Here is an 18,854-nt window from a genome sequence, read left to right as displayed (position 1 = left end):
GAAAGAAAGGAGTTCTCGCCACTGATGATGCATCCTGTGGGGTCAACTACGTCTGAGGAAACCCTGACTACTTGGTCACAAAATAGTGGCAAACACTGGTATGTATGTCACCATGGTGACTTATTTTTTTAATTGATTTGTTGTGTATCTTAACTAGCTGTGGCAGAGAGATTTTTCTTATTTTCCCCCCTTTGAGTCCTGCTCCATTTTTCACTTGTGAAGCCAAGTTCATCCTTTGAACTCGGGGGTTCTCATAGCAATAATATATGAGGAATGCCAAAGAGGACGATAATCTGGACCACTTATATTTTGATGTCACCAGGGATTTTTGTTGGGGGCAGTTTCTCATCTCTTTTTTTTCCCTTCCACTGGTATTGTCCCACATTCACTTAAGTTCTATTTCTAGATCATTATATCGTGAGCTGTTTTTGTTTGATAGTTTTGAGGGAGGCATTACCAATTATTTATGTATGTAGTGTTATTACAAATGAATGGATCCATCTTGATTAGGGCTGCAACTAACTATTATTTGTCCATTATTTTTCTCAATTAATCGAGTGATCGTTTGGTCTATAAAATATCAAATTTTCAGTGTATGTCAAACCTTGAAATGACGATGTTCTCAAATGTCTTGTTTTGTCAGCAAACCAAAGAAGGGGAAATTTTAATCAATCAATTTTTTGTTATATGGAGCAAATATTTAATAAACTGAAAATCACAGAAACTGGTTTTAATTCTTTAGAATATACTCAAACCGATTATCAAAATAGTTGACGATTAATTTATTAATTGATTATTAATCGAGTAATCGTTTCAGCCCTAACTTGATCTATGTTAATAAAGACGGTCACTTTCTATTTAGTGTATTGAAATACATAGTCGACAAAATGTTTATAATTGGTGAAATCACTGCATTTTAACTCGTCCATGCAAGTACGTGTGCAGTGTTAAACTAAAAAGCTTGTGGTTTTCATGTGGTATTCTGTACCATAGTCGTTCCGTTGTAAATACACACCGGTCATCAGCAGTGTTTGTGTGTCGATAGGTGCTAATGCGCTGTAATGGCTGTTGATGAAGCACAGCGGTGGCGGCCGCACTGGGCCGTGTTGTTGTTTGATTCATGGATGCATGTGCTGTGTAACAGGAACAGCAGCAGGAGCCGCTGCGAGCTGCACATTAACAGGCAGCGGCGGCGGCGGCGGCACAAACGGCAGCTGCTGTGGCTGCCGAATCCGCGGCACATGCTCAGTTATGTACACCCAGACAACTTTGAAGGCTGAGCTGTGGCTGCTGAGGTCATTGCACTGGAAAGGAAGAGAAAACACACACACACACACACACACACACATTACACTGACTCCCTCCACTACACCGCCTCCATTTTGAATAGCCATGTAATAGGGGATTCGCATAGTTTGTGTGTATCGCCCACTGCGCTGCGTAGTGTCAACAAGCCACATTCAGACACCCATCAACATGGACGACCTGTTCAGTCCGCGGAGGTAACTTGATTAACTAACCGTGAACGTTCACACTTTACTTGGTTGGGTGTTAAATGTGCCGTGTAGTGTTTTTTTCGCGGTGCTACTTTTGTGAGGAAATAGTCGCGGAGTGTTAGTGGTCGCGAAGTTCTTGTCTTGGCTAACGAGCTAGCCAAATAACAACGTACTGTCACGGTCTCGTTAGCAACCAGCAGCGCTTCTTAGAAAAGGGTTTTGTGCTCGGTTGTTTTTAGTAATTAACAGTTTTTATTTGCAGCCGAACGCTGGGGCTGCAGCTTTCACCGATAACTATGGAGGCGTAGATTAGACGTTTGCATGGTTGAATGTGCGGGTGCTTAATCACTGTATGTGTGTGTGCGAGTGTCAACGACACTCCGTGCATGCTAACGCTGGTGTTTATTAATGACTGCATGTTTTTGTTGGGTTTAACTAACGTGAAGCAGTCGTTCGGCTGCTGTCATCGTGTCTCCAGCTTCCTCACTCTTGGCGTAAGGATGACCGTGAAAATTATCCGCTCCAGAATGATTGATTGACAGCCATTGGCGGTGGCTAGCGTCGGATTTCATTCATGTAATATAAGGAAATGTTGCAGTTTACAGTTGAGATTGGTTCACAGTGACAGAGGGGCGGGATGTTGGGGGGCTGCTGAAAGCACCGTGCAGTGGGAGTGGGCATGTCACGATATTTCCCGTCACGATTCATCTGACGAAATTAATCGTGATTCGCGATATTATGCTTCGCTTCAATGGCCCAGTGTTAAAAGCACTCAGCCTTCTGTCCATTATTTGATTTGGTTACAAAGACAATATGGCAAGATGTATCTGCAAGCTTTCAGAAAATATGCAGAAATATGTTTTAACTAAGGTTGTCATTACCAAAAAGTGTTGCAAGAAGTTGCAATTTTTCATAATAACATGTTACCAATTTCATTTTCTATCCATCCGTCCATTTTCTGCCACTTTATTCTCCACATGAGGTTCACACTGGGCCAATCTCAGCTGACATAGGGTGATAGGTGGGTGGTACACCCTGAACAGATTGTCAGTCCATCACAGAGACACATAGAGGGACAAACAACCATCCACTCACACCTACGGTCCCATTTTACCTAATCCCCATATTGCATGATTTTGGACTGTGGGAGAACCTGGAGAAAACCAATGCGCACATGGGGAGAACATGCAAACTCCATGCAGAGCGGCCCTTTATTCAGAGTGGGTCACAATGTCCTGAAATCACTGGAACATCTTTGGCCTCAGCCTTGTGGCACTTCAAAAAGGACTGTAAGCCGTTATCAGAAAACATACATTTTCTCAATTCATGATTCTCCCAATAATAGAATTTCACCACGATCAATTTATTGTGGGTGCTTTTCATTGCATAAATGTGATAAAATTGTCTCATTCCTAAGTGGGAGGAAGTCTGCTCTGACAACAGTCTGTGTACACAATCAATAGCAATAATTAGCCTGTAGTTGACAGATGACTTTAACTGTGTGATTGTATTTGACTTTGCTCTTCCCTGATTTTAAATTCATTGCACATGATGAAAATGTTTCAGTTTTTTTTAATATATATATTTTTTTAGGAGCCTGAACAGCACACAGGGTGAGATACGAGTGGGACCAAGTCATCAGGTAAACCTTATTAAGAACTGTGATATTTCTCAAAAATGTATATATCTCAAAGTGACATTTACATGTACGTGGATGTTTTGCTTTATTTGGGTAAGGAAATATCTCAAAAACCTCAATCTGTGGGTAAACAAATTAACTTTGTGTCTATTAAGTGTAGGGCTGTCACGGACATTGTTTCTTCATAAAAATCAATCTAATTTATTATTTGCCTTGAAAGTAAAAACTGCACGATCTGCAATCCCGATTTATAGTGACAACAATATTTGCTTTCTTAAAAAAAGGTTGCATATCTCTGTGGTTTGACGGGTGTATTGAGTTGTAGCTCTTGTGTAATACTTGTTTATGTGTTAGATGTTTCACAGATATATATATATATTTGTCGGTGCCACATACCAGCAAGATCTTAGTTTCTTTGTAACATTTTTTATTATGCATTAAATACATGACCACACATTGTAAAATACATTATTTTAAGGCAAGCAAAGCAAAACAGCCAATTTGTTGTTTTGTGATATCTTATGCAAACAATGATGTGATCGTTTTTTCTGTACTATGCGTACAGTAAATGTAAATAGGGCACATAATTGCTGCGAACTGAGGAAGTGTCAGTGTTAGTTACCATCTCTCCATCTCTCAGGCCAAGCTTCCGGAGTTGCAGCCCCGGCCTTCTCCTGGTTTACAGACACAGACGGAGAGGGAGGAGCTCATGTGGACACCTGGAGTCAATGACTGTGACCTCCTTATGTACCTCCGAGCTGCAAGGTCAGTGTCTACGCACTCTTAAATTACTGTCATTATTACTTATTGTTTTTTTTGTACTTGCTGGACACACTCTTGATTGAGTGATTGTTTTTATGTAACGTCTTATTGCAGTGCTGTAAACTGACACAGCCAGTCACAAATGGGGAAACAAAACCAGGTTTGGTCTGGCTGTGCAGTGCCTGTGTGGTTGCAAGCTGGAGCACATTTATATATATATATATATATATATATATATGTATATATATATATATATATATATATATATATATATATATGTGTATATGTGTATATATAAACACTTTCAATATCAGTTTTCTCTGACATCAGAAGTGATTTACTAATTTTTTTCAAGGAGCATGGCAGCGTTTGCAGGGATGTGTGACGGCGGATCCACAGAGGACGGATGTTTAGCAGCCTCCCGTGATGACACTACACTCAACGCTCTCAACATGGTGCGGATCACCACTCAAACTATAACTATAAATTGACAGTTAATTGAAATAACGAGAGAATATTACCTTGCAAATCTCAATTCCAGCTCCATTCAAGTCATTACGACGCAGCAAAAGCTCTCCAGCGTTTGGTTAAGAAGCCTCTGCCGAAGCTGATTGAGAAATGCTGGTCGGAGTGTGATGTGGTGAGACACCTTTTTTTTTTTTTAAGTTTTGGGAAGCTGTGCTATGTAACTAACATGTTAAACACTGCAAGAAGCGTAAGTAATCAGTATTATTATGAGTTGACTACAGGCACTAATCACTGGATCGGATAACGGAAAAAGAAAAACATAAAATCCAGCACAAACCAAACACCTTACCTTACATTTCACATAAATGCTTCACCTGAGTACAGTCTGTAAATATCTGGTCTGTTTGTGTTTATGGGAGCAGAATATTTGTTGCATTAGGTTTGTGAAATGGTTGATTATGGCTATGTATTTTATGTAATATAATTATAACCACCATTTCCCCCTTCTCTTTCTCTACAGAAACATTTCATCAAAGGCCTGAGACAATATGGAAAGAACTTCTTTCGGATCCGAAAAGACTATCTACCCAGCAAAAAGACTGTAATTGAAAACTTTGCTTTGTGTACAAATACATTTGTAATGCATGCATTGATTCATGGCTGCCATATTGTTGGTCAGAAGCCTAATATGTTCTTACTAACCCTTTTTTTAATTCAGGGAGACTTGATCTCGTTCTATTACCACTGGAAGAAAACTCCTGAGGCTGCAGGAACGAGAGCTTATCGACAGCAACGCCGAGAGCCGTCCTCTCGTAAGGCAAAGACTCGCTCTGCGGCAGCTTCAGTAAACACACCGTCGCGTAATTATTCAGGTGAGCACCCTCTCTGTGTTCTTCAGGAATATGTTGCTGTTAACACTCAGTGCAGGGGAGTTGTAGTGGGGATCAAGAGACGTGTTGCACATGGTCTTAATCTTCATAAACTGTTTCGTTTGCAGTGGATGTGAGTTCCGCCAGTGAGGATGATCTTGATAGTGAAGACAGCGAACAGGACGTTAAGACGTGTAGCCACTGTGGTACAACAAGTGAGTACAAGTCTGCATTTTTGAATGATCAGATTCAATGTAATACCAGGGAAATTTCATCAGCTGTTTTATTAAACTTGCATCTAAAGACACATTTATCTAACAGGTTCAAAAGACTGGCACGAGGGGGGAAAGGATAATAACCCTTTGCTGTGCACGGCATGCCGTGCATATGAGAGAAAGCATGGATGTCTGCCACCAACTTCGAAATCCACAGGCACGTTCATGTTTAAACCTGTTAAAGAGGAAGAGGAGGTGAACAGCAAGCATGGCATGAGGACACGGCGGAGCAGAGCAACTGTAAGCCATTGTCTTCATCATCGGCACTGATTGTTGCTTTGTTTTGTAGAAATAATCAGATTTTAAACAACAACAGAATGGCAGTCTTTTATACTATGGTACTGGCAAGCATGTTTTTCTTCCTGTATTTTAAAATAATCAACTTGTGCTTGTTCATCAAAGCAGCTTTCATCTTTAAGAAGCGGCCACAGGCGGCTGACTGGTTCCCCCACCAGTGAGGATCAGCAGTCCAGTAACCAGCCGTCCCCCAGCGGAGTGACTTCCAGCTCCCTGAGGTCATCGTCCATAGACAATAAGAATGAGGCCACAAAGAGGACAAGCAGGGTAAACACAATCTACACATTTCATCTACATAAATATACATCCAGTAAATCTGCGCCGTCACTTGAGACCCGCTGTCCCGTGAATGAGGCCGTTTGTTTGCACATTTTGAACAAAGATGCCTTGAAACAAAGGTCCTGACTCTGTGGCGACAGCTGCAGCTGAACCGATGCCAACATCAGCATAACAACCTGACAAATTACAGGGTGTAAAGTTTGATATATAAACACTTTTGTGGGTAGGAGCAACATTGTGTTTTTGCATTCACTGTCATGAAACAATATCTCATATTCTAATTTTGGATTTTTAAGAGACTTTAAGTTACAGCTGCAAATGTATTTTGTGAGAAAAATCAGTCCAAACTAGATCAGACTGTCCATCACAAAGCAAGTATTTGATGTTGTTTACTGGGTTATTTGGGATCATAGATCAGTTTGAACTTGAACAGTGTGTTGCAGAAATACTGTAAATGCATGTTGACGATCAGTCATCATCACTGTCTTCTGTCAGTAATTAACCATGCTGTGTAAATACCATGCTGTGTCAACAGAGGATAAAAGAGGAGGCAGCATTACCAAAGACGACGAAACGTGTACGGGAGAGTCTTGCTCTGGAGCCTGAAAAGGTTACGCCCAAGAGGCTGAAGACACAGGTGAGAGGAGACACTCAGATGTGTCAGATATCATTTGTAAAAGTCCAAAGTTTTAAGTTTTAGCATGAGATGTGTTTATTTTTCCAGGATCCACAGGGATCCCGGTCAGAGGGAGAGGCTGAGGTAGAGGAGGAAAGCTCCTCAGAAAGCCGCAGCGCTCAGGATGATGGCAGTAGTGACACCAAAGACATTGATCAGGATAACCGCAGCTCCTCTCCCAGCATTCCCAGCCCTCAGCAGGGCAACGAGAGCGACTCTGACTCATCAGCCCAGCCGACTGCTGTACCGTCAGAGCCTGTTGCCCCCTCTGCGGTGTTGGTGGACACGCCTGTCTCGCAAGCCCTACCCTCTCAGGGACCTGTCATTGCTGCTCCACCACCTCGCAGCACCTCTTCTGCTGATCCCGCACAAAGCCCCCCTCCCACTTCTCCAGACCCTCCTCAGCCGGCTGCCAGTCAGTCACTTGCCACAGGGGCTCAAAACATCCGACCACAGCCTGGCTCTCACCCTCTTCCTGGTCCGCCTCCTCTGCCGTCAGTGTTGGGTCAGGATGCACCTCTTTTTTCACCATTCCAAGTCCCACCTTCTCTCAACTTGGCACAGCCTCTGCAATCACAAAGCCTATCACCTCAGGCACCCCAGCGGCCGTCACCCTTCTTTCGGGAGTCACAGCTCCCTCAGCCTCCTCTGACTGGCCCACAAATCAAGCCTCCTCCCACAACTCCAATTCCACCTTCCCACAAACAGCTACCACACCAGTCTGCTTCTCCTTTCCCCCACATGCCCTCTAACCTGCCGCCTCCACCCGCTCTGAAACCCCTCACTTCTCTGCCCAACCAGCACCCTCCAGGTGCTCCACCTCCCCCTCTTCAGCTCATGCAGCAGCCCTTGTCGGTGCAGTCACATGCAACCCAGCTTCCAGTGATCGCTCAGGTGCAAACCCACCCTGGAAAGAGCATAGCTTGCTCTCACCCACCTTCTGCAGCTTCACACCCTCTCAACCCCGTCACATCCGCAGCTGCCGGCCCAGTCCCAAGCCTCCAGTCGTCCCTCCTTCCTCCTTCCCGTCCCTCCTTACCGAGCAGCACAGTGGGGGGACCACTTGCACATATTCAGATAAAAGAAGAACCACTGGATGAGGTAGAAGAGGTGCAAAGTCCACCTTCTCCACCTCGGAGCCCGTCGCCAGAGCCCGTCATTGTGAACATGGCAAGCCATGCCAGCCAGTCTGCACGGTATGTGATTATTTCTTAGGACATATCTTTAACAACCTGGAAGGTTTTGACATCAACCTAGGTTCTGCTATGAAAGCATTTAATGCCACACATTCTACTTTATAGGCTTGATTTGGTTAAATTAATAATTTTCCTATTCATACAAGGTCATGTCACTTATAGTAACTAACTTATTAGGAAGTGAAATCTAATGAGAACCAGTTTGGAATGTCATGTTTTCATCACCATCTGCATTGAAAACCTCTGATCTCAGCAGGCTTCATATTTATCAAAGTGTAAATAAAGGTCATGGACGAACACAAAATGGCATCTTTAGTTTTCATCTCATGTTTCTATCTTTATGCTTCACATGTGCTGTGCCATTCAGTATATGTGACATTTGTCAGTCATACTAATAACTTGGTTTTTCCTTCAGGTTCATCAAACACTTGGATCGTGGTTACAACTCTTGCGCCCGAACCGACCTGTTCTTCACTCCACTCTCGTCGTCCAAGTTGGCCAAGAAACGGGAAGAGGTTGTCGAAAAGTCGAGGAGAGAGGCCGAGCTCGGTGCGCGGCAAGACCGTGAAAGGGAGAAAGAGAGGGAGAGAGAGCGGGAACGAGAGTCGGACAGAAATGCCGTGAGTTCACTTCCTTCCTTTTCATTTATCGTCGCACAAATCATGTGGAATTATCTAACGCACTGTCTTGATCGAACAGAGAGCCAGCAACTCCTCCCATGACGGTCGCATGAGTGAGGCACAGATGGCGGCTCATGGTCATGGACGGCCCTCCTTTGAGCAGCCGCCCACCACCGTCGCTGCTGTGCAGCCTTATATCGGCCCGGACACACCAGCTCTGCGCACCCTGAGTGAATATGCTCGACCACACGTGATGTCGCCCAACAACCGCAACCATCCGTTTTACGTGTCCCTGAGCCCAGGTGACCCCCTGCTGGCCTACCACATGCCCGGCTTGTACAGCGCAGAGCCCAGTCTGCGAGAGCGTGAGCTGAGGAACCTCAGAGAGAGGGAGCTCCGCGAGAGAATGAAACCAGGCTTTGAGGTCAAACCCCCAGACATGGAGACCTTACATCCTTCAGCCAATCCCATGGAGCACTTTGCTCGACATGGCGCACTGGCTCTTCCCCATATACCCGGGCCTCCCCATCACTTCGCCCCCTTTCATCCCGGGCTGAACCACCTTGAGCGGGAGAGGATGGTGCTAGCAGGACCCCAGCTGCGCCCGGAGCTGAGTTACGCCGAGCGACTCACCGCAGAGCGGCTCCATGCAGAAAGGATGGCCTCTGTAGCAACTGACCCTGCTGTTAGGCTGCAGATGCTTAACGTGACGCCGCATCATCACCAGCACTCTCACATTCACTCGCACCTCCATCTGCACCAACAGGACCCCCTTGGTCAAGGTGAGGTTTTTGGTTTTTGGTTTTTCTTCACATTAGTTAAGCAGTCGGCAGAATTGTACTAAAAACACTTTCACACAAAATTACTCCGTTTTTCAGTTTGTGGGTGTGTCAGTATGAGCTGTAGATGAGAGAAAGAAGGAAGGACAACATTCATTCATTCATTGTCTACTTTACTTTATCCTCCACGTGAGGGACAGGTCACCAGTCCATCGCAGGGCTAACGCACAGAGAAAAACAAACATTCACTCAAAGTAACCGGAGAAGAACGTAGAAAACTCCATGCAGAAAGGCCCTCATTCAGACCGGATTGTGATCCTGGGTCGTTTTGCTGCAAGGCAGCGCTGCTAGCCACCACTCGTGTGTCTCGGAAGGATAAACATACGCACTTTTATGAATTAACAGAAGAAAAGCTTGCAGAAGCTCATTGTGATCTGCCGTGTTGTCACTTTCATGTTTACTTTGGCTCAAGTTGTGCATTGAGCAATGATTGCTGTTGATGACCTTAAGTTCCAGAGCTGGTTCAACCAGATCTAGAGCCTGAAAGGATACCGTGCCGGTGCTGGCTAGTGTCAAAGTGCTAATATTGGTGGGAAGTTCCCTGTACCTTTAATGTGTGTCTTATTTCTTTCTTTCTTTCATGCAGGTTCAGGTCCTCATCCTCTGGACCCTCTGTCAAATGGACCACGTTTGGCCCGATTTCCTTTCCCTGGTGGTCCAATCCCCAACCCTTTACTCAATGATCTCCCTCATGATCACGAAATGCTGCGGCACCCATTGTTTGGTTTGTAATGCCCTCAGTTACAGCTCTTTTACTAGAGTCTTAACTTTTTTGAATGTTCTTTTATGGTTGTTTTTTTAAAATTATTTCTGGTGCCATCCATAGGGGCTGCATATCCACGAGAGCTGCAGGGCCCGATTCCTCAGATGTCTGCTGCTCACCAGCTCCAAGCAATGCATGCTCAGTCTGCAGAACTGCAGAGGATGGCTATGGAGCAGCAGTGGCTGCATGGACATCACTTGCATGGAGGCCCGATGCCAAGCCAAGAAGATTACTACAGGTGAATGTGTGTTTCCTCGCATAAATTCAACAATTTTTCCGGTAGTAGCTTGTGTTTTAGTTGCATGGACACATGTTTTATGATTGTCGTAGCGTGTGGAATGCACAGCAGCCATGTGAACAGGTCACAATAGGACACTCACAGGTGTAAATAATCTAATAATGAATGATGGCTGAGTTCCAATTCGCTTCCTCGGTTTCAAGGTGCATGCTGGTACACTGTCACAGTGTCCTGACTGAGAGTAACCAAACCTAAACCACCGCCTTGTCACACTCCCAGTCACCAACCATCCGCCTCTGGCCACACCCACAATATATGGGGGGGTCGCAGTGGATTCGCAGCACTTGTATTTCTGGCGGATGCTGCAGCAGAGCCACATAAAGTCAGCGGAATTAAGCACAAGTGGGAGAGGAAGGTGGAAAATGAAACATCCGGTTTACTTATCAGAATAAAACATCCCGTGTTGACGCCACATCGTATTTCACTTTACTACATCACAGAAAGAAATCCTTGCAAGCTCAGCGTGCTCCTGTTTACTCGGCCGGTATAAATACTGCTCCGTTTACAGCGTATTTCTGTGTGAGAAGTACCCCCCCCCAAAAAAAAAATCTTGTCTTGTGACTCCAGCTGTTCCAGGCGTGCAGAAGTGTGTGGACGTAAGACGTAAGAAGTGTCACGCTGAGAGCTGCGTCTCTAAGCTGCCACCAGAAATGCCACAGCTCACTGCTAGTTGCCACTGCTATGATTTGCACTTGCTATCACTCGATAGCATCCCCTCCTTCCCCTCCCCACTCACTGATAACTCCCTGCCCACTTTTTGTTGATTTTCAGGCACTGGGCGGAGTTAGCCTCAGACCAGTTTAGTTACTCTTTAATGTCATCACCTGTGCTTTTCCTGGTCAAAATGGCTGCTGTGCAAAGGGCCCATTACTCTACTACTACTTCACTTTTTAATTGTCATGTAAACTGTGTGATAACCGTCTAAAGAACCCTTACTCATGTTTCTGTTTCCTGTTTTTCCTGAAGCCGTCTGAAGAAAGAAGGTGACAAGCCATCTTGAGTGTCAGGTGGTGCATGCCCTAAAACCTTACACTTATAGCCAATACAATACTGTGTACCTTTGGAGACTGTAAGAGAATATTTGTGTGTCATTTTTTATGTTTTAATATATTTTAGAGAACACTTTGTGGACCTTTGCGCGCGTTCCTCGTTCAGCACTTAATGGGACTGTCAAAGTCCGTCTGAGATTTTCATATCGCTTAAGAATTTATACTACTTTTATTATCAAAATAATGAACACAATCTTATTAGTATGAGATTAAGTCGCAGATTTTCTCTGTGGAACTGTACAACTATTTGATATGCAGTTATTTGAGTTACGACAACTCCTATAAAGGATATGAAAACAGACTGACTTTGGAGTTTAAGTTCAAATTATACTCGTCTCTATAATGATTTTTGAGGTGATTTCCCTGTACAGAATGACATTTGAATCAGTGTTTGAATAACCTAGCATGACTCAGTCTTAGTTTTCACCAAACTAGAGTAGTAAGTTGCATTGTGGTGTTTAGACTCGACTCTGAAAGTAATAGTAGGGATTGGTTTTACTCTTAAATCTGCTAAATATTTGTCTAAATCCTAAAAGTTTTATTTATCAAGATATCTTTTCACAGTATAACCGAAGCTTTTATTCGCTCATTTTAGAGATTGTAAATACCACATGTTCATTATATTCTATATAAATGAGTACTATAAATATAGCAGTAGATGTAAACACTCGACCCCCCCCCCCCGATTCAACCGTTTAGCAGTAAACCATAAGCTAAAGCATTATAGAGTGTTATAATGTGAGATACTGTAACTATTAATTGGACCACGATCTGTCACTAAAAAAAGTTTTATTACAACAGTGTATTTACTTAACTTTGATGAAAATAACTGGATTGGAGAAATGAAGTCCTTGAGATTTTAATGTAATTTTTAAAGAAGAACTGCCTCCCCAATTCAGTATTTATGTGATATAATAAGAAAATGTATCCATTGCATATTTATTTCAATAAATATTTCTGCAGTGACACTTTTTTTTGTGTGTCTTCTGTGTGGAGGAAAGAAAACTCCCTTTGGTATAAAAACACCCATTAAAATTAGACACAGACGAAAGTGATATATTTGTGGTTTATTGCATTAATAATTGCTAATTACAGCAAAACAGAATCATAGTGGAATACATGGAAAAACATTGTGTATGTGGCAGTTTTTTGTGTCACAAGAAATATCAGTTGTGTTAATAATTATCCGAACATGTTTACGCCATTATTTAACAGTGACACTGACAGAAACTGGGGACCTTCCTTAAGCTGGGGACACACTACAATATTCTTTTGCCCAATTTTACCCACGACTCACGAGTCTGCACCAGTCAGGACTAGTTGGGGACAGTTGGATTCATTTAGTAATCAATTAATAGTCGGTTAATCGGGTAATTGTTTCAGCTCTAGTGTACTGATTACCCACCCAACTGCAAACACATGTCGCCAACAGCCAATGAAAAAAAGACACAGGAAATGGCGTCAGTAGACGAAGACGACGTGAGAGTTCAGTTGGTTTGACAAATCACGTAGTCTGTGATCCATCATGAGACGCAGTCGTAAAATGTGTGATCCCCAGTCTTCCAGGCGTCATAATAAATAAATCAGCTGAAATCTGTCAGTTCGTGTGAACTCAAGTCTTTACAAAATCGCTAACGACTGTGAAAGTTGTGTCTCTATCTTTTCTTACATATAAAAACAATCCAGACCTCAGGACTTTCTTTCATACAAGCTACTATTACGGTGTGACTGCAGCTGTTTAACATACACATCCATGTCATAACGAGGCACAACAGCTTCTTTGCAGATGTAATGGTCCTCTGAACATCGGTTTAACCAAAGTCAGAGTTAAGTCCCACAAAAACACAGTTTAATCACCTGCAATACGTCTACTGCATTTATTACCGTAGATGATTTCTTCATTTATACTTAACAAAGGCATCATTGGGATTTAAAATTCTTGCATATGACTTAAAAAGACTATCCAGCTAGTCTAAGGCTGGAAAAATCAGTAACTTCTCCCTGAACATGGTTTTATTGTAACTCAGAAGCTAAGAGTATATATATAATATGTATATATTCTGTACATACAGTGCATAGATGGACCCAGGTGAAACAGCTTTGGGAATGGCTTCTCTTGTCGCGTGCAGTAAAATGTCAGGGATCGTCTTGACGAGGTCTCCTCTTCACATAGTGTCGCAGATACTGGATTGCCGACAGCGCGCTCACGTTTGCCAGCAGAGCTGAACGGGATTACAGGCGAGGTTAATGTCACAAGATATACAGAGCGACAGAGTGTTATACAGTCTAAGGTTTCTGACAGCCTGACACTAACTGCTACGTCCTACTGAGGACACGGATAAAAGACAAATATTTAATCTGTTATTTCCTATTAACTTTTTAGATTATCTACTAATTACAGGCATCAATCATGAGTTATTTTATTTTTTTATTCTGATTAATCCCTGAAATCAAACGAAATAAACTGCACCACACTAAGTATTTGTCTTTAGTTTATATTAAACTGTTTTCACATATACATTGTGCTAATTGTATTTTTGTTAATAGACAAACTCCTGCAATAAGATAAGAAATCTACATAATAAAGAAAAGCTTCGAGCTGCTCTCTTTATTTAATTTGGAATTGATTGCTAACTTCATGAAAAAGTTATTTGATTATCCATCACCAGATTAAATTATTAATACATTGAAATAGAACAAAGAAAGTGTTAAGAACATGATGTAAAATGACAGCTAATTGTCTTTATTAGATCCTCAAAGGTTGACTGGGGAAAATACAGAAGGTTTTCACAACCTTTAATAATTGTATTTCTCACATATTTGTAGGATTTTTCTGGTAATATGTAAAATACTGATTTATTTCATTCATTGGTGAAGTGTGGCTGCACCTGAGGAAGCACCGAACAGCATCTCTTAATGCCTGAGGTTTTTTATTTTACCTGCTTTCCAGGTGTCGGCGTTCTCTGGGTCGGAAGATCTCAGGACCCAGGAGGCAAAGGCAATGCAGACCAAACACATGTCTGACTGCTTCAGTGTCGAGAAGATGCCTTCTTGTCCTATAAGAGACACAAAAAAGAGTTTAACTTTAGTTCTGCGTTATATGATGATTGCTTTTTTTTTTGCCTCTCTTGAACGTGATGAGCTCTGGCTTCTTACTTGCTGTCTTTTTAGTTTCCAGTATGCTCGGCTGCACCGTCAAGGCCAAGACTTTTCCCTCTAGCTTTTCACTGTCTGGTGGAAACATCCAGGTGCCAGACGTTCTCCCCCAGATGCTTCCCCTGCCACGGAGGCCGATCTCCCTCATGTTCAAAGCGGTTTTCCAGCTGTAAGATCCACCTGCAGCTGCTGCACGTGTCCCGCACTGATCGGCCTGGACGAAAGAGCAAGACACGACTCTGATTGGAGAGAAGTCGTCTGCCACCACCCCCTCCTCCTCTGTCCTCAGGAAAACATAGTCCGGTTTTGGGAGCGTGATTTCTCTGATGGTCGGAGGACAGCAGGAGAAGATGGGGATGGGTTTGCCGTCACTACAGAGAGAATCGAGGAGGAAAGAGAGTGGAGGAACGTCATCCCTCAGTGGACAGAGACTGTAATCAAAGACGGGAGCTACGGAGAGTTCATCTGGATTATAAACGGTGATACACCCAGACTCGTTATTATTTGTTTTATCTTCTGTGAAAAAGTATTCAAACACTTCTGGGAAATGTTCGTCCAGTACATCAGTGTCATATCTGGAGAGGAACAGCGCTGGTGCTAATGTTTCCGGGCAGTTCTTGTCTCTCAGGACCGTGCTCTCATCGTTACCAAAGGTGTCAGTCACATCCTCTTTGATGAGCGCTTGTACGTTGTGCATACTTTTGCTTTTTGTCATCTGCCCCGGCCAAGCAAGACCCTGACCCTCAAAACATGCAAAGTTCTCCAAAGGCACGGGCGTCTGCGTTCCTTCAGAGCTCGTGGACTCGTCCTCCTCTTCGTAAGATAACAGGGAAGAGTCGCTGGTTCTTTCTTGGCTTTTGCCCAGAGGGTCGGGAGTGGAGTTCCCACTGGTGCCAACAAACTGCCAGTCCTCCTCCTCCTCCTCCTCAAAGTCAGAGGTGGAAAAGCGCTCTGGCTTCGACTCGTCAGGCTGTGTGAAATAGTCGGAATCGGCCGTGTCGGACAGTTCCACGAGGCCGCGGTCAACCAGAGGACTGTGTCTTATCTCGTCAACGTTTTCTGTCACGGTTGGGTCTGTTCCTCTGGGAGGCGTGTCTCTGCTCATCCTCAGCTGTAAAATGTCATTTATGGTCACTTTTTCCATTTCGTTCCAAAAGGCAGAAATGGCAAACACGGGCCGAGCGCGGCCCGCGGCTTCAGCGTATGTTTCGGGGCTGTCGGCCACAGGACACGGTGTTACAATTAAATCAGGAACAGGACTGAGCTGATCCCCCGAGGAGCTACCACATGGTACGGGATTAATATCGTGTTTTTGGACCCCCGGTGCGTCTGACCGCACACGGGGCCCCACACCGTGTGTGTTGATGTCACACGTGGAGTTGTCGTCTGGCATTTCGTTGGCTCTTTGTCCGGCAGATGGAAATGTCAGGGCACGACGAGCGTCCACTGTGCATTCATTACTGTCACGGTTGACAGCTGCCACATTGTGGGAGAGATCGCTGTGAAAAGAGTGCATTTGTCTCTCACTCGGCAGAGACACGGAGCTCTGCAGTTGCATCACATCCACAGGTTGAAGACTTTCTCCTGTGAGAAGATGCTGAGCTTCCTCTGCTGACTCAGCAGCAGTCAAATAGCTTTCAGAGTCATAACTGTGAATGGACGAGAACTCGTCTGACTCAGCACTCTCCGCCCGAGAGAGGGCTTTGGATGTAGATGTGTCGTGTGATGTTGTAGTGGATGCCGATCGGCCCGGTTTGGGTATATTTTTGTCCGCCGGTGCCTCAAAAAAGTTTTCTTTAGAGAAATGAACCGAGTTTTCCGACACAGTGTCTTCCTCACATGAATCCTTCTCAGGATTTGTGTCGGCACTCTGACCCCATCCTGAGGTGCGACTCAAATCTCGATTTGACTCTGCGTCTCTCCCTCCTGCAGTTTCTTCTTCTTCTTCTTCTAATTCTGGGGACTTTTCTTGCCTGTGGCAGCGAGTGTGACTGATTTTACAAGTTTTTTTTTGCCTGCGTTTTTTTTTCACGGTGGGGGCTCGTGCCCGCGGCCGCACAGGAGTGTAATCCACTGTCACAAACCAGCGCTCCTTCTCTGCTCTTGCAGGGACATGACTTCCACTGTCACTCACAGCTCCCTCTGTTGTGTGTGGCTCCTTGACATTTAGTGGATTTGGCTCATATTTGGCATTTTCTAGTTGCACATTGTCACGGGTTATGGAAGCTTCTGAACACTCGGCACATAATGTGTCAGGTTGCAGTGTGTTCGTGTTGTCACTTCTCTCCTCTGTGACTTCCTCTACATTCTTCCAATGGGCCTCCTTTGTGCCAAGGGTATTTCCTGCTGGACACTCCACTGGACAGACACCTGTCACTTGTGCACCGCTCTCATCCAGCTTCAGCAAGGACTCTATGCAGTTACATCCTGCAGAGTTGCTCTCTGTTACATCACTGTCCACCTCAGCGTTCTGCTGCGTGTCCTGCTGGCTGCTGCCGGAGACGGAACTGGAGTTCAGAGAGTCGTCTGAATCGCTGAGGTCGTCGGGGCAGGCGAGCGCCGGCTGCAGCGAAACGCACTCTTCACTTTCATCGTAAAAGCTGCTCCAGTCGAACTCTGCGATGTGCATGCTGTGGTCTAAATCGTCCATTTTTTTTTTTGATACTTCACAAACTCTTCAATCTGGAACAAGAAGATACAACAACATGGCACAATTAGGCACTCAAGTTATATTTAAATGAACACAATGGAAGTTAAATATAGAGCATATGCATCTGCTGGAAGCTTAACTTTACATGTAGTCGTCTGTCAGCACGAACAACTGAGCAGAAAGTAAACAAGGTCCATGACACAGAAACTAGAGTACTCCATGCCCTCTAAATATCAGGTCACATGACCTGATATTTAAGGTCCCAGCCAATGTCAGGGCTCAACTTACTGTATCATCTTTACAAACACACTTTTGTAAAATGGTCAAATGTGACACAGCAGCAGAAATATCTTTATTATCAGTATACTCATGTGTAATGAAACTTAAAAGGCACATAATAAACACAAAAATATCAATTTATTGAAAATCCCACTTACATAAATCACTCATTCCGTCGTGCAGTCATTAGGGTCACTCAGAGGACGTTGTTATCAAATTCTTCCAGCTGCTCTCACTCGGTGTCATTGAAGGTTATTCTGCTTTGTTGAAGTGACTTCAAATCTGTTAGTGTTTAAATGTGTTCATGTTCAGCAAACGGCGACCTACCTGTCGCAGAGGGACAAGACGTCCTCTTGGAAGGTGCCAGTGTTTTCTCCCTGCAGGAACATTTGGGGCTCTGGTGTGTGCTTCTGTCCTTGTGTTGTGTATGTCAGACTGGGGCCCTGGTGGTCAGCTGTTATTAATAGTGTTAGCAGTCACATGGATCTGCTGCTGCAAACGTCCGTCACTGCGTGAGCAGAGGTGTGACATTTCAGCGACCAAAAATACCCTTCCATTCATTCATTCATCAGAGGTAAGATCAATAATCACTTCCACTATTAGACTTGAATATGATCGATTTTACTGCCAAGAATACTAAAATAAATAAATTAACCCTGAGCTTTTTTCCTTTATGTTTAAACATATACAGAGGCTATAAAAATCTGCAATATAGAGTGTCTTATATCCTTTTTTTTTTTATGAATCTAATCTGATGAAAAAAAAGATTAATTTTCACCAACTATATAAACACACCTGAGCAAAAGGTACTCAAAAATGTTTTAAATCCAATTGAATTTGTGAGATTTGGAAATACATCACAGTTCAAAGTTCACTTGGCTCGTTTTTATGAACAAAGAGAAAAGAAAAAACTCTGACAACAAATGTACCCAAATGTTTAAATGCACTTATTGTAAGTCGCTTTGGATAAAAGCGTCTGCTAAATGACATGTAATGTAATGTAATGTAATGTAACAAGAAGACAAACCCCCCCTACATTTCTTAAAGCCTGAATATGTGACCTATGAACACACACCCCCAGGATGTCCATATAAGGAGATGTGTATTATTCCCACGGGCAAATTACCATGGGTGCACCCGTGGCACAGAAGGGTTAAGGTTCAGTATCTCTTATCCTGGGGTGGGGGGCGGGACCTTTAGTGGACAGTCATCAGGAACCAAATGCATTCAAACCAAACAATAA

The 18,854-nt window shown here is 43.7% G+C and overlaps 2 protein-coding genes across 5 annotated transcripts; one reads left to right on the top strand and one right to left on the bottom strand.

Moving 5' to 3' along the window:
- The first annotated feature begins 1,325 nt into the window (after positions 1 to 1,325).
- rereb (arginine-glutamic acid dipeptide (RE) repeats b) lies at positions 1,326 to 12,494 on the top strand. Of its 4 annotated transcripts, none has more exons than XM_058631980.1 (17): positions 1,326 to 1,502; positions 3,090 to 3,138; positions 3,776 to 3,900; positions 4,253 to 4,352; positions 4,439 to 4,537; positions 4,886 to 4,966; positions 5,084 to 5,237; positions 5,363 to 5,449; positions 5,556 to 5,749; positions 5,915 to 6,073; positions 6,621 to 6,722; positions 6,810 to 7,957; positions 8,373 to 8,577; positions 8,657 to 9,359; positions 10,003 to 10,140; positions 10,243 to 10,417; positions 11,444 to 12,494. In XM_058631980.1, the coding sequence occupies exons 1-17, from the start codon at positions 1,477 to 1,479 to the stop codon at positions 11,475 to 11,477; spliced, it is 3,579 nt and encodes a 1,192-aa protein (XP_058487963.1). In that variant the 5' UTR covers positions 1,326 to 1,476; the 3' UTR covers positions 11,478 to 12,494. The 4 variants fall into 4 exon arrangements, with proteins under 4 accessions (XP_058487963.1, XP_058487962.1, XP_058487964.1 ...); XM_058631979.1 differs by having other exon boundaries at positions 5,912 to 6,073; XM_058631981.1 differs by having other exon boundaries at positions 5,912 to 6,073; positions 10,243 to 10,423.
- Positions 12,495 to 13,305: 811 nt separating this feature from the next.
- LOC131460528 (PPARGC1 and ESRR induced regulator, muscle 1) lies at positions 13,306 to 18,186 on the bottom strand. Its single transcript, XM_058631119.1, has 4 exons — positions 17,770 to 18,186; positions 14,683 to 17,364; positions 14,466 to 14,582; positions 13,306 to 13,748 (listed from the first exon to the last, which is right to left on the bottom strand). The coding sequence occupies exons 2-4, from the start codon at positions 17,330 to 17,332 to the stop codon at positions 13,663 to 13,665; spliced, it is 2,853 nt and encodes a 950-aa protein (XP_058487102.1). The 5' UTR covers positions 17,333 to 17,364; positions 17,770 to 18,186; the 3' UTR covers positions 13,306 to 13,662.
- Between the last annotated feature and the right edge of the window lie 668 nt (positions 18,187 to 18,854).

Source organism: Solea solea, chromosome 6 (genome assembly GCF_958295425.1).
Source record: "Solea solea chromosome 6, fSolSol10.1, whole genome shotgun sequence".
Classification (NCBI taxonomy): domain Eukaryota; kingdom Metazoa; phylum Chordata; class Actinopteri; order Pleuronectiformes; family Soleidae; genus Solea; species Solea solea.
Note: the sequence above shows the minus strand (reverse complement) of the source record. Positions and strands in the feature narration are given on the sequence as shown.

What these genes read in the sequence shown, in the direction of transcription:
- rereb (XM_058631979.1), top strand. Translation starts at nt 1,477, where the DNA reads ATGGACGACCTGTTCAGTCCGCGGAG. An exon ending in CCACAAAGAGGACAAGCAGG is followed by an intron (nt 6,074 to 6,620) that starts GTAAACACAATC and finishes CTGTGTCAACAG; the next exon opens with AGGATAAAAGAGGAGGCAGC. An exon ending in AGCCAAGAAGATTACTACAG is followed by an intron (nt 10,418 to 11,443) that starts GTGAATGTGTGT and finishes TTTTTCCTGAAG; the next exon opens with CCGTCTGAAGAAAGAAGGTG.
- LOC131460528 (XM_058631119.1), bottom strand. Translation starts at nt 17,332, where the DNA reads ATGGACGATTTAGACCACAGCATGCACATCGCAGAGTTCGACTGGAGC. An exon ending in GGAAACTAAAAAGACAGCAA is followed by an intron (nt 14,583 to 14,682) that starts GTAAGAAGCCAG and finishes TGTCTCTTATAG; the next exon opens with GACAAGAAGGCATCTTCTCG. An exon ending in CGCCGACACCTGGAAAGCAG is followed by an intron (nt 13,749 to 14,465) that starts GTAAAATAAAAA and finishes AATCCCGTTCAG; the next exon opens with CTCTGCTGGCAAACGTGAGC.